A 15,000-nucleotide genomic window follows, 5' to 3' on the forward strand; every position below is an offset into this window, starting at 1 on the left:
GTCATGGTATTAAAGTCATGGTATTAAAGTCAGTATTAAAGTCAGTATTAAAGTCATGGTATTAAAGTCAGTATTAAAGTCAGTATTAAAGTCAGTATTAAAGTCAGTATTAAAGTCAGTATTAAAGTCAGTATTAAAGTCATGGTATTAAAGTCATGGTATTAAAGTCAGTATTAAAGTCAGTATTAAAGTCAGTATTAAAGTCAGTATTAAAGTCATGGTATTAAAGTCATGGTATTAAAGTCAGTATTAAAGTCAGTATTAAAGTCAGTATTAAAGTCATGGTATTAAAGTCAGTATTAAAGTCAGTATTAAAGTCGGTATTAAAGTCAGTATTAAAGTCAGTATTAAAGTCAGTATTAAAGTCATGGTATTAAAGTCATGGTATTAAAGTCAGTATTAAAGTCATGGTATTAAAGTCAGTATTAAAGTCAGTATTAAAGTCAGTATTAAAGTCGGTATTAAAGTCAGTATTAAAGTCAGTATTAAAGTCAGTATTAAAGTCAGTATTAAAGTCAGTATTAAAGTCATGGTATTAAAGTCATGGTATTAAAGTCATGGTATTAAAGTCAGTATTAAAGTCAGTATTAAAGTCAGTATTAAAGTCAGTATTATAGTCAGTATTAAAGTCAGTATTAAAGTCAGTATTAAAGTCATTGTATAAAGTCATTGTATACAATCATTGCATGCATCTGCATCGTCATGCTACAACATATTCTACATATAGTATATACTACATGAAGTATTCTGTGGATGTGAATGTACTGTATTCACTATTCATAATATACTGCATATATACTGTATATATACTACATTACGTATTCTGTGAATGTGAATGTACTATATTCACTATTTATAATATACTGCATATATACTGTATATATACTACATGCAGTATTCTGTGGATGTGAATGTACTGTATTCACTATTCATAATACACTGTATATATTCTACATGATGCATTATATACTATATATATATATATATATATATATACACTACATGAAGTATTCTGTTAATGTACTATATTCACTATTCATAATATACTGCATATATACTGTATATATACTACATGAAGTATTCTGTTAATGTACTATATTCACTATTCATAATATACTGTATATATACTGTATATATACTACATGAAGTATTCTGTTAATGTACTATATTCACTATTCATAATATACTGTATATATACTGTATATATACTACATGAAGTATTCTGTTAATGTACTATATTCACTATTCATAATATACTGTATATATACTGTATATATACTACATGAAGTATTCTGTTAATGTACTATATTCACTATTCATAATATACTGTATATATACTGTATATATACTACATGAAGTATTCTGTTAATGTACTATATTCACTATTCATAATATACTGCATATATATTGTATATATACGACATTACGTATTCTGTTGATGTGAATGTACTATATTTACTATTTATAATATACCATTTACATACTGTATATATACTACATGAAGTATTCTGTGAATGTACTATATTCACTATTCATAATATACTGCATATATATTGTATATATACAACATGAAGTATTCTGTGAATGTGAATGTACTATATTCACTAATTCATAACATACTGTATATATTCCACATGATGCATTATATACTATATATATACTATATATATATATACACTACATGAATTATTCTGTGAATGTACTATATTCACGATTCATAATATACTGCATATATACTGTATATATACTACATGCAGTATTCTGTGGATGTGAATGTACTGTATTCACTATTCATAATACACTGCATATATATTGTATATATACTACATGCAGTATTCTGTGGATGTGAATATACTGTATTCACAACATCCTGTTTATATACAGTGCATTCGGAAAGTATTCAGACCCCTTGACTTTTTCCATATTTTGTTGCGTTACAGTCTTATTATAAAATGTATTACATTTCAAAAATCCTCAGCAATCTGCACACAATACCCCATAATGGCAAAGTGAAAATAGATTTTTAGAAATGTTCGCAAATGTATAAAAAATGATTAAAAAATGCCGGATTTACATAAGTATTCAGACCCTTTGTTATGAGACTCTAGATTGAGCTCAGATGCATCTTGTTTCCATTGATCATCCTTGAAATGTTTCTACAACTTGATTGGAGTCCACCTGTGGTAAAGTCAATTGATTGGACATGATTTGGAAAGGCACATACCTGTCTATATAAACGTCCCACAGTTGACAGTGCATATCAGAGCGAAAACCAAGCCATGAGGTCGAAGGAATTGTCCGTAGAGCTCAGAGACAGGATTGTGTTGAGGCACAGATCTGGGGAAGGGTACCAAAACATTTCTGCAGCATTGAAGGTCCCCAAGAACACAGTGGCCTCCATCATTCTTAAATGGAAGAAGTTTGGAACCACCAAGAATCTTCCTAGAGCTGGCCACCAAGCCAAACTGACCAATCGGCGGAGAAGGGCCTTGGTCAGGGAGGTGACCAAGAGCCCGATGGTCACTCTGACAGAGCTCCAGAGTTCCTCTGTGGAGATGGGAGAACCTTCCAGAAGAACAACCATCTCTGCAGCACTCCACCAACCAGGCCGTTATGGTAGAGTGGCCGCCAGTCCTCAGTAAAAGGCACATGACAGCCCGCTTGGAGTTAGCCAAAAGGCACCAAAAGGACTCTCAGACCACAGGAGAAACAAGATTTCAGTTGTTTTTTTAACATACATGTTTACTTTGTTATTATGGGGTATTGTGTGTAGATTGATAAACACCAATTAAATCCATTTTAGAATAAGGCTGTAACGTAACAAAATGTGGATAAAGTCAAGGGATCTGCATACTTCCCAATGAAATGTGTGTGTGTGTATATATATATATGTAGTATATGTATGTATATATATATATATGCATGTAGTATATGTATGTATATATATATATATGTATGTAGTATATGTATGTATATATATGTATGTAGTATATGTATGTATATATATATATATACATACATATATATACATACATATACTACATACATATACTACATACATATATATACATACATATATATACATACATATACTACATACATATATATACATACATATATATATACATACATATACTACATACATATATATACATACATATATATACATACATATACTACATACATATATATACATACATATATATACATACATATACTACATACATATATATACATACATATATATACATACATATACTACATACATATATATACATACATATATATACATACATATACTACATATATATATATATATATATACATACATATACTACATACATATATATACATACATATATATATATATACATACATATACTACATACGTATATATTTACACATACATATACTACATACATATATATATACATACATATACTACATACATATATATACATATATATATACATACATATACTACATACATATATATATACATACATATACTACATACATATATATATATATATATATATATATATACATACATATACTACATACATATATATATATACATATACTACATTCACTAATGTATTATTATAAAATCAAGATGTCTTAAAAGGGATTTTAACACTACGGAGTCGAACCAAACCAAGCTGTACTGAGCCGGCCTGGTTTACGCATCCTCCATAGTTACTGTAACCGTGCCGACAAGAGACAATGTGACAAGAAAAAACCACAGCCAGCACAGTTTGGTTGGGATCGGCCCGATAAGAGTACCGACAAAGGGTGTGACATGAGGCCCTGGCCACTGATTGGCTGACAGAGAGGAAGTGACATGAAACACTGGCCACTGATTGGCTGACGGAGAGGATGTGAGTTCTTACCTCGAGGGTACCACATCCCAAACAAAGGACGTAAAGAAATATAAAAAACAATTAAAAAGAAGAAAATGATTAATTGTAAAGATCAAATTAAATCAGATTATTTAATTCTAAAGAAAAACATGAATCAAAATAACTGCAAAACAGACAGATATGGGTAGTAAAGTGAAATTACTTTTGGAGTTTTACACACACAGAGAGAGAGAGAGAGACAGAGAGACAGAGAGACATAGAGGGAGAGAGAGAGAGAGAGAGAGAGAGAGAGAGAGAGAGAGAGAGAGAGAGAGAGAGAGAGAGAGAGAGAGAGAGAGAGAGAGAGAGAGAGAGACAGACAGACAGAGACAGAGAGAGAGAGAGAGAGAGAGAGAGAGAGAGAGAGAGAGAGAGAGAGAGAGAGAGAGAGAGACAGAGCGAGAGACAGAGAGCCAGAGAGAGAGAGAGACAGACAGAGACAGAGAGAGAGAGAGAGAGAGAGAGAGAGAGAGAGAGAGAGACAGAGCGAGAGACAGAGAGCCAGAGAGAGAGAGGGAGAGAGAGAGAGAGATAGAGGGAGAGAGAGAGAGAGAGAGACAGAGAGAGAGACAGAGAGAGAGAGACAGAGCGAGAGACAGAGAGAAAGAGAGACAGAGAGACAGAGAGACAGAGAGAGGACAAAGAGAGAGAGAGAGACAGCGAGAAAGTGAGACAGAGAGAGAGACAGAGGGAGAGAACAGAGAGAGAGAGCAAAGGACAGAGAGAGAGACAGAGAGAGAGAGAGAGAGAGAGAGAGAGAGAGAGAGAGAGAGAGAGAGAGAGAGATCGAAGAACAGAGAGAGAGAGAGAAGGACGTACCTGAGAAGTTTTTTGTTACCAGCAGAGTGGTCAAAATGGCTCCCTAAAATTGTGGAGGGGACAGAAAGAAAGGAGGGAAGAATGGAGAGAGCAGAAAAGAGTAGGGGAGGAGAGAGCAGAATAGAGGAGGGGAGGAGAGAGCAGAATAGAGGAGGGGGAGAGAGCAGAATAGAGGAGGGGAGGAGAGAGCATAAAAGAGGGGTGGAGAGAGCAGAATAGAGGAGGGGGAGAGAGCAGAATAGAGGAGGGGAGGAGAGAGCAGAATAGAGGGGATGGGAGAGCAGAAAAGAGGAGGGGAGGAGAGAGCAGAATAGAGGAGGGGAGGAGAGAGCAGAATAGAGGAGGGGAGGAGAGAGTAGAATAGAGGAGGGGAGGAGAGAGCAGAAAAGAGGAGGGGAGGAGAGAGCAGAATAGAGGAGGGGAGGAGAGAGCAGAATAGAGGAGGGGAGGAGAGAGCAGAAAAGAGGAGGGGAGGAGAGAGCAGAATAGAGGAGGGGAGGAGAGAGCAGAATAGAGGAGGGGGAGAGAGTAGAATAGAGGAGGGGAGGAGAGAGCAGAATAGAGGAGGGGAGGAGAGAGCAGAAAAGAGGAGGGGAGGAGAGAGCAGAATAGAGGAGGGGAGGAGAGAGTAGAATAGAGGAGGGGAGGAGAGAGCAGAATAGAGGAGGGGAGGAGAGAGCAGAATAGAGGAGGGGAGGAGAGAGCAGAATAGAGGAGGGGAGGAGAGAGCAGAATAGAGGAGGGGAGGAGAGAGCAGAATAGAGGAGGGGAGGAGAGAGCAGAAAAGAGGAGGGGAGGAGAGAGCAGAATAGAGGAGGGGAGGAGAGAGCAGAATAGAGGAGGGAGGAGAGAGCAGAATAGAGGAGGAGGAGAGAGTAGAATAGAGGAGGGGAGGAGAGAGCAGAATAGAGGAGGGGAGGAGAGAGCAGAATAGAGGAGGGGATGAGAGAGTAGAATAGAGGAGGGGAGGAGAGAGTAGAATAGAGGAGGGAGGAGAGAGAGCAGAATAGAGGAGGGGAGGAGAGAGCAGAATAGAGGAGGGGAGGAGAGAGCAGAATAGAGGAGGGGAGGAGAGAGCAGAATAGAGGAGGGGAGGAGAGAGTAGAATAGAGGAGGGGAGGAGAGAGCAGAATAGAGGAGGGGAGGAGAGAGCAGAATAGAGGAGGGGAGGAGAGAGTAGAATAGAGGAGGGGAGGAGAGAGCAGAATAGAGGAGGGGAGGAGAGAGCAGAATAGAGGAGGGGAGGAGAGAGTAGAATAGAGGGGATGGGAGAGCAGAAAAGAGGAGGGGAGGGAGAGAGCAGAAAAGAGGAGGGGAGGAGAGAGCAGAATAGAGGAGGAGGAGAGAGCAGAATAGAGGAGGGGAGGAGAGAGTAGAATAGAGGATAGGAGGAGAGAGCAGAATAGAGGAGGGGAGGAGAGAGCAGAATAGAGGAGGGGAGGAGAGAGCAATTCACTAATTAAAGATTGTTAGAAAAGAGGAAAGCTAATAAAAAGAGAGAAGAATAACAGCAGTGTTACCATAGTCTCTACTGAAGGGCTGATCATTTCACCAGACAACAGCAGTGGTACTATAGTCTCTACTGAAGGACTGATCATTTCAACAGACAACAGCAGTGGTACTATAGTCTCTACTGAAGGGCTGATCATTTCAACAGCAGTGGTACTATAGTCTCTACTGAAGGGCTGATCATTTCAACAGCAGTGGTACTATAGTCTCTACTGAAGGACTGATCATTTCAACAGACAACAGCAGTGGTACTATAGTCTCTACTGAAGGGCTGATCATTTCAACAGCAGTGGTACTATAGTCTCTACTGAAGGGCTGATCATTTCACCAGACAACAGCAGTGGTACTATAGTCTCTACTGAAGGGCTGATCATTTCACCAGCAGTGGTACTATAGTCTCTACTGAAGGACTGATCATTTCAACAGCAGTGGTACTATAGTCTCTACTGAAGGGCTGATCATTTCACCAGACAACAGCAGTGGTACTATAGTCTCTACTGAAGGACTGATCATTTCACCAGACAACAGCAGTGGTACTATAGTCTCTACTGAAGGGCTGATCATTTCAACAGCAGTGGTACTATAGTCTCTACTGAAGGGCTGATCATTTCACCAGCAGTGGTACTATAGTCTCTACTGAAGGACTGATCATTTCAACAGCAGTGGTACTATAGTCTCTACTGAAGGGCTGATCATTTCACCAGACAACAGCAGTGGTACTATAGTCTCTACTGAAGGACTGATCATTTCAACAGCAGTGGTACTATAGTCTCTACTGAAGGGCTGATCATTTCACAGCAGACATAGTCTCAGCAGTGGTACTATAGTCTCTACTGAAGGGCTGATCATTTCACCAGACAACAGCAGTGGTACTATAGTCTCTACTGAAGGACTGATCATTTCAACAGCAGTGGTACTATAGTCTCTACTGAAGGACTGATCATTTCACCAGCAGTGGTACTATAGTCTCTACTGAAGGACTGATCATTTCAACAGCAGTGGTACTATAGTCTCTACTGAAGGGCTGATCATTTCACCAGACAACAGCAGTGGTACTATAGTCTCTACTGAAGGACTGATCATTTCAACAGCAGTGGTACTATAGTCTCTACTGAAGGACTGATCATTTCACCAGCAGTGGTACTATAGTCTCTACTGAAGGACTGATCATTTCACCAGCAGTGGTACTATAGTCTCTACTGAAGGACTGATCATTTCAACAGCAGTGGTACTATAGTCTCTACTGAAGGGCTGATCATTTCAACAGCAGTGGTACTATAGTCTCTACTGAAGGGCTGATCATTTCAACAGCAGTGGTACTATAGTCTCTACTGAAGGACTGATCATTTCAACAGCAGTGGTACTATAGTCTCTACTGAAGGGCTGATCATTTCACCAGACAACAGCAGTGGTACTATAGTCTCTACTGAAGGACTGATCATTTCACCAGACAACAGCAGTGGTACTATAGTCTCTACTGAAGGGCTGATCATTTCACCAGACAACAGCAGTGGTACTATAGTCTCTACTGAAGGGCTGATCATTTCACCAGACAACAGCAGTGGTACTATAGTCTCTACTGAAGGGCTGATCATTTCAACAGCAGTGGTACTATAGTCTCTACTGAAGGGCTGATCATTTCACCAGCAGTGGTACTATAGTCTCTACTGAAGGACTGATCATTTCAACAGCAGTGGTACTATAGTCTCTACTGAAGGGCTGATCATTTCACCAGACAACAGCAGTGGTACTATAGTCTCTACTGAAGGACTGATCATTTCAACAGCAGTGGTACTATAGTCTCTACTGAAGGACTGATCATTTCACCAGCAGTGGTACTATAGTCTCTACTGAAGGACTGATCATTTCAACAGCAGTGGTACTATAGTCTCTACTGAAGGACTGATCATTTCAACAGCAGTGGTACTATAGTCTCTACTGAAGGGCTGATCATTTCAACAGACAACAGCAGTGGTACTATAGTCTCTACTGAAGGACTGATCATTTCACCAGCAGTGGTACTATAGTCTCTACTATAGTCTCTACTGAAGGACTGATCATTTCACCAGCAGTGGTACTATAGTCTCTACTATAGTCTCTACTGAAGGACTGATCATTTCACCAGCAGTGGTACTATAGTCTCTACTGAAGGGCTGATCATTTCAACAGCAGTGGTACTATAGTCTCTACTGAAGGACTGATCATTTCAACAGCAGTGGTACTATAGTCTCTACTGAAGGACTGATCATTTCAACAGCAGTGGTACTATAGTCTCTACTGAAGGACTGATCATTTCAACAGCAGTGGTACTATAGTCTCTACTGAAGGACTGATCATTTCACCAGACAACAGCAGTGGTACTATAGTCTCTACTGAAGGGCTGATCATTTCAACAGCAGTGGTACTATAGTCTCTACTGAAGGACTGATCATTTCAACAGCAGTGGTACTATAGTCTCTACTGAAGGACTGATCATTTCAACAGCAGTGGTACTATAGTCTCTACTGAAGGGCTGATCATTTCAACAGCAGTGGTACTATAGTCTCTACTGAAGGACTGATCATTTCACCAGACAACAGCAGTGGTACTATAGTCTCTACTGAAGGACTGATCATTTCAACAGCAGTGGTACTATAGTCTCTACTGAAGGACTGATCATTTCAACAGCAGTGGTACTATAGTCTCTACTGAAGGGCTGATCATTTCAACAGCAGTGGTACTATAGTCTCTACTGAAGGGCTGATCATTTCAACAGCAGTGGTACTATAGTCTCTACTGAAGGGCTGATCATTTCAACAGCAGTGGTACTATAGTCTCTACTGAAGGACTGATCATTTCAACAGCAGTGGTACTATAGTCTCTACTGAAGGGCTGATCATTTCAACAGCAGTGGTACTATAGTCTCTACTGAAGGGCTGATCATTTCAACAGCAGTGGTACTATAGTCTCTACTGAAGGGCTGATCATTTCAACAGCAGTGGTACTATAGTCTCTACTGAAGGGCTGATCATTTCAACAGCAGTGGTACTATAGTCTCTACTGAAGGACTGATCATTTCACCAGACAACAGCAGTGGTACTATAGTCTCTACTGAAGGACTGATCATTTCAACAGACAACAGCAGTGGTACTATAGTCTCTACTGAAGGGCTGATCATTTCAACAGCAGTGGTACTATAGTCTCTACTGAAGGACTGATCATTTCACCAGACAACAGCAGTGGTACTATAGTCTCTACTGAAGGACTGATCATTTCAACAGACAACAGCAGTGGTACTATAGTCTCTACTGAAGGGCTGATCATTTCAACAGCAGTGGTACTATAGTCTCTACTGAAGGGCTGATCATTTCACCAGACAACAGCAGTGGTACTATAGTCTCTACTATAGTCTCTACTCTATAGGTAATAGAGTATAGGGAATAGGGTATAAGGAATAGGGAATAGGGTACAGGGAATAGGGAATAGAGTATAGGGAATAGGGTATAGGGTATAGGAAATATGGAATAGGGTATATGGAATAGGGTATAGGGTATAGAGCTCTGGGTATACAGTAGTGCATAGCATAGGGAATATGGAATAGGGTATAGGGAACAGGAAATAGGGAATAGGGTATAGAGCTCTGGGTAGACAATAGTGCATAGTATAGGGAATAGGGTATAAGGACTAGGGTATCGGGAACAGGGAATAGGATATAGAGTTCTGGGTAGGCAATAGTACATGTTATAGGGAATAGGGTATAGAGATCTGGGTAGGCAATAGTACATGGTAGGGAATAGGGTATAGAGATCTGGGTAGGCAATAGTACATGGTAGGGAATAGGGTATAGAGATCTGGGTAGGCAATAGTACATGGTATAGGGAATAGGGTATAGGGAATAGAGTATAGGGAATAGGGTATAGGGAGAGACACATCCCTTGAGTTTCTGAATAGAACAGAGGACAGTGAAAGAGGAGTGTTACCTTGAGTTTTCTCCTGGCGTTGAACTTCTTCAGACACTCCACAGTCTCCTGTCTGTGCATCATGGAAGCTACAGTGGACCGTTGCTGCAGACAAGAGAACGTCATGTTTACGGTTCATTTTATATTGTGTTGTTTTTCTTCACCTTTGTATATGATCTGCTTCCACTTTCTTTGGCCACTTTCAATGTTAACAACATGTTTCCCATAAAGCCAATAAAGCCCCTTGAATGTGGTTGAACTGAGAGAGAATGTTATGTTATACAGGGGATCCCATTGACACCTCGGGTCTCCGTGACGACAACAATTCCAATAATCAATATGATCAGTACAATAAACAATACAAAATATTTAAACTACTAGATACAGTAACGGATACATATACATTAAATCACATTTAATCAAAACTATTACAAATCTCATTAGGGGTTTAAACTGCCCTAGTGGTCCCGGGGGAACCCAAATCTCAGTGGACTCATTCATCATTAGGGGGTTTAAACTGCCCTAGTGGTCCCGGGGAACCCAAATCTCAGTGGACTCATTCATCATTAGGGGTTTTAAACTGCCCTAGTGGTCCCGGGAGAACCCAAATCTCAGTGAACTCATTCATCATTAGGGGTTTAAACTGCCCTAGTGGTCCCGGGGGAACCCAAATCTCAGTGGACTCATTCATCATTAGGGGGTTTAAACTGCCCTAGTGGTCCCGGGGGAACCCAAATCTCAGTGGACTCATTCATTATTAGGGGTTTAAACTGCCCTAGTGGTCCCGGGAGAACCCAAATCTCAATGGACTCATTCATCATTAGGGGGTTTAAACTGCCCTAGTGGTCCCGGGGGAACCCAAATCTCAGTGGACTCATTCATTATTAGGGGTTTTAAACTGCCCTAGTGGTCCCGGGAGAACCCAAATCTCAGTGGACTCATTCATCATTAGGGGGTTTAAACTGCCCTAGTGGTCCCGGGGGAACCCAAATCTCAGTGGACTCATTCATTATTAGGGGTTTTAAACTGCCCTAGTGGTCCCGGGAGAACCCAAAAGTGGAGAGCTCAAACTAAAAAGAGGAATGACCTTTAACTTAGTGGAGACAAGAGGGACCTCAAGAGTTAACCAACACTTATATTGGTTTACTTCAACTAGGAAGTTTGAAAACAAAGTTGGAGTAATGAAGAGATCTACGGGACTTTACCGAGGGACCAGACAACCTTCTGATTCAGGATGTAGTGATGAGAAATGAAGAGATCTACGGGACTTTACCGAGGGACCAGACAACCTTCTGATTCAGGACCAGACAACCTTCTGATTCAGGACCAGACAACCCTCTGATTCAGGACCAGACAACCTTCTGATTCAGGACCAGACAACCTTCTAATTCAGGACCAGACAACCTTCTGATTCAGGACCAGACAACCTTCTGATTCAGGACCAGACAACCTTCTAATTCAGGACCAGACAACCTTCTGATTCAGGACCAGACAACCTTCTGATTCAGGACCAGACAACCTTCTGATTCAGGACCAGACAACCCTCTGATTCAGGACCAGACAACATTCTGATTCAGGATGTAGTGATGAGATCTACGTGACTTTACCGAGGGACCAGACAACCTTCTGATTCAGGACCAGACAACCCTCTGATTCAGGACCAGACAACCTTCTCATTCAGGACCAGACAACCCTCTGATTCAGGACCAGACAACCTTCTGATTCAGGATGTAGTGATGAGATCTATGTGACTTTACCGAGGGACCAGACAACCTTCTGATTCAGGACCAGACAACCCTCTGATTCAGGACCAGACAACCTTCTGATTCAGGATGTAGTGATGAGTAAAGAAGAGATCGACGGGACTTTACCGAGGGACCAGACAACCTTCTGATTCAGCATGTAGTGATGAGATCTACGGGACTTTACTGAGGGACCAGACAACCCTCTGATTCAGGACCAGACAACCCTCTGATTCAGGATGTAGTGATGAGTAATGAAGAGATCGACGGGACTTTACCGAGGGACCAGACAACCTTCTGATTCAGGACCAGACAACCTTCTGATTCAGGACCAGACAACCTTCTGATTCAGGACCAGACAACCTTCTGATTCAGGATGTAGTGATGAGATCTACGGGACTTGACCGGGGGACCAGACAACCCTCTGATTCAGGACCAGACAACCCTCTGATTCAGGACCAGACAACCCTCTGATTCAGGACCAGACAACCCTCTGATTCAGGACCAGACAACCCTCTGATTCAGGATGTAGTGACGAGTAATGAAGAGATCTACGGGACTTTACCGAGGGACCAGACAACCTTCTGATTCAGGACCAGACAACCCTCTGATTCAGGACCAGACAACCTTCTGATTCAGGACCAGACAACCCTCTGATTCAGGATGTAGTGACGAGAATTACAACTGTCCCCTGTGATAAGGAACTAGGGTAGATGGCATCAAAGGATTTAGAGTGGTGTGTCTGCTGTATTTGGACAATAAGGTATCACAATAAGTCCAGACCCGAGCAGGAACGACAATCTGCTTCCTGCTGTTTAAGACACGCAAAATCTACTTCTTTAAAAAAGCCGAAGAAGAAGAAGCCCACTTTAAATCTTAGCTTTTTAACTGTGTCCTCAGTCTGTTTTTCAAACGTTTGAATCGTCGGCAATATAAAATAATGTTTCATTGGAGAGGAGAGATCAGTGGAAGGGCTGTGTGTGTGTGTGTGTGTGTGTGTGTGTGTGTGTGTGTGTGTGTGTGTGTGTGTGTGTGTGTGTGTGTGTGTGTGTGTGTGTGTGTGTGTGTGTGTGTGTGTGTGTGTGTGTGTGTGTGTGTGTGTGTGTGTGTGTGTGTGTGTGTGTGTGTGTGTGTGTGTGTGTGTGTGTGTGTGTGTGTTTCCATACACAGATCCAGGGGTGTTTGAGGGCCTCTGCGGTGGTGATGCGTTTGCCAGGGTTGATGGTCAACATCTTATTGATCAGGTCTTTGGCATCAGGAGTCACTGTGTCCCACTCTGGGGATGGGAACTATAGACACACATTACACACAATCAGTCAGTCCATCAATCAATCAATACATTCCACCATTCTGTCTATCAATTCATTAATTTCCAACACCAGTGGAGAGAGAGACAGAGAGAGAGAGAGAGAGAGAGAGAGAGAGAGAGAGAGAGAGAGAGAGAGAGAGAGAGGAGAGAGAGAGAGAGAGAGAGAGAGAGAGAGAGAGAGAGAGAGAGAGAGAGAGAGAGAGAGAGAGAGAGAGAGAGAGAGAGAGAGAGAGAGAGAGAGAGAGGTTGGTAGTTCTCTTGTCGTAGAGAGGAGAGAGTCAGTCAGACAGAGAGATAGACAGACAGACAGACAGACAGACAGACAGACAGACAGACAGACAGACAGACAGACAGACAGACAGACAGATAGAGGTTGGTAGTTCTCCTGTCATAGAGAGGAGAGAGTCAGACAGACAGACAGACAGACAGACAGACAGACAGACAGACAGACAGACAGACAGACAGACAGACAGACAGACAGACAGACAGACAGACAGACAGATAGATAGATAGATAGATAGATAGATAGATAGATAGATAGATAGATAGATAGATAGATAGATAGATAGATAGATAGATAGATAGGTTGGTTGTTCTCCTGTCGTAGAGAGGAGAGAGTCAGTCAGACAGAGAGATAGAGGTTGGTAGTTCTCCTGTCGTAGAGAGGAGAGAGTCAGACAGACAGAGAGATAGAGGTTGGTAGTTCTCCTGTCGTAGAGAGGAGAGAGTCAGTCAGTCAGACAGAGAGATAGATAGAGGTTGGTAGTTCTCCTGTCATAGAGAGGAGAGAGTCAGACAGACAGACAGACAGACAGACAGACAGACAGACAGACAGACAGACAGACAGACAGACAGACAGACAGACAGACAGACAGACAGACAGACAGACAGACAGACAGACAGACAGACAGACAGACAGACAGACAGACAGACAGACAGACAGACAGACAGACAGACAGACAGACAGACAGACAGACAGACAGACAGACAGATAGAGGTTGGTAGTTCTCCTGTCATAGAGAGGAGAGAGTCAGTCAGACAGAGAGATAGATAGAGGTTGGTAGTTCTCCTGTCGTAGAGAGGAGAGTCAGTCAGTCAGACAGAGAGATAGATAGAGGTTGGTAGTTCTCCTGTCGTAGAGAGGAGAGAGTCAGTCAGTCAGACAGAGAGATAGAGGTTGGTTGTTCTCCTGTCGTAGAGAGGAGAGAGTCAGTCAGTCAGACAGAGAGATAGATAGAGGTTGGTAGTTCTCCTGTCGTAGAGAGGAGAGTCAGTCAGTCAGACAGAGAGATAGACAGACAGAGAGAGAGATAGATAGAGGTTGGTTGTTCTCCTGTCGTAGAGAGGAGAGAGTCAGTCAGACAGAGAGATAGACAGACAGAGAGAGAGATAGATAGAGGTTGGTTGTTCTCTTGTCGTAGAGAGGAGAGAGTCAGTCAGACAGAGAGATAGACAGACAGAGAGAGAGATAGATAAAGGTTGGTAGTTCTCCTGTCGTAGAGAGGAGAGAGTCAGTCAGACAGAGAGACAGACAGACAGAGAGAGAGATAGATAGAGGTTGGTTGTTCTCCTGTCGTAGAGAGGAGAGAGTCAGTCAGACAGAGAGACAGACAGACAGAGAGAGAGATAGATAGAGGTTGGTAGTTCTCCTGTTGTAGAGAGGAGAGAGTCAGTCAGACAGAGAGACAGACAGACAGAGAGAGAGATAGATAGAGGTTGGTTGTTCTCCTGTCGTAGAGAGGAGAGAGTCAGACAGACAGAGAGATAGACAGACAGAGATA

At 41.6% G+C, this 15,000-nt stretch overlaps 1 protein-coding gene across 1 annotated transcript in view; it reads right to left on the reverse strand.

Annotated features, from left to right (window-relative positions):
* LOC124027516 (calcium/calmodulin-dependent protein kinase type II subunit delta-like) overlaps nt 1–15,000 on the reverse strand; it is a gene marked incomplete at its 5' end in the record, with an annotated part of 45,757 nt that overhangs the window by 24,341 nt on the left and 6,416 nt on the right. Inside the window, 3 exons of the mRNA XM_046339925.1 lie at nt 4,722–4,764; nt 10,190–10,273; nt 13,077–13,199. Coding sequence (XP_046195881.1) covers nt 4,722–4,764; nt 10,190–10,273; nt 13,077–13,199 — 250 coding nt within the window. The remainder of the gene's footprint in view (nt 1–4,721; nt 4,765–10,189; nt 10,274–13,076; nt 13,200–15,000) is intronic.

Source organism: Oncorhynchus gorbuscha, unplaced genomic scaffold (genome assembly GCF_021184085.1).
Source record: "Oncorhynchus gorbuscha isolate QuinsamMale2020 ecotype Even-year unplaced genomic scaffold, OgorEven_v1.0 Un_scaffold_3322, whole genome shotgun sequence".
NCBI classification, from domain to species: Eukaryota; Metazoa; Chordata; class Actinopteri; order Salmoniformes; family Salmonidae; genus Oncorhynchus; species Oncorhynchus gorbuscha.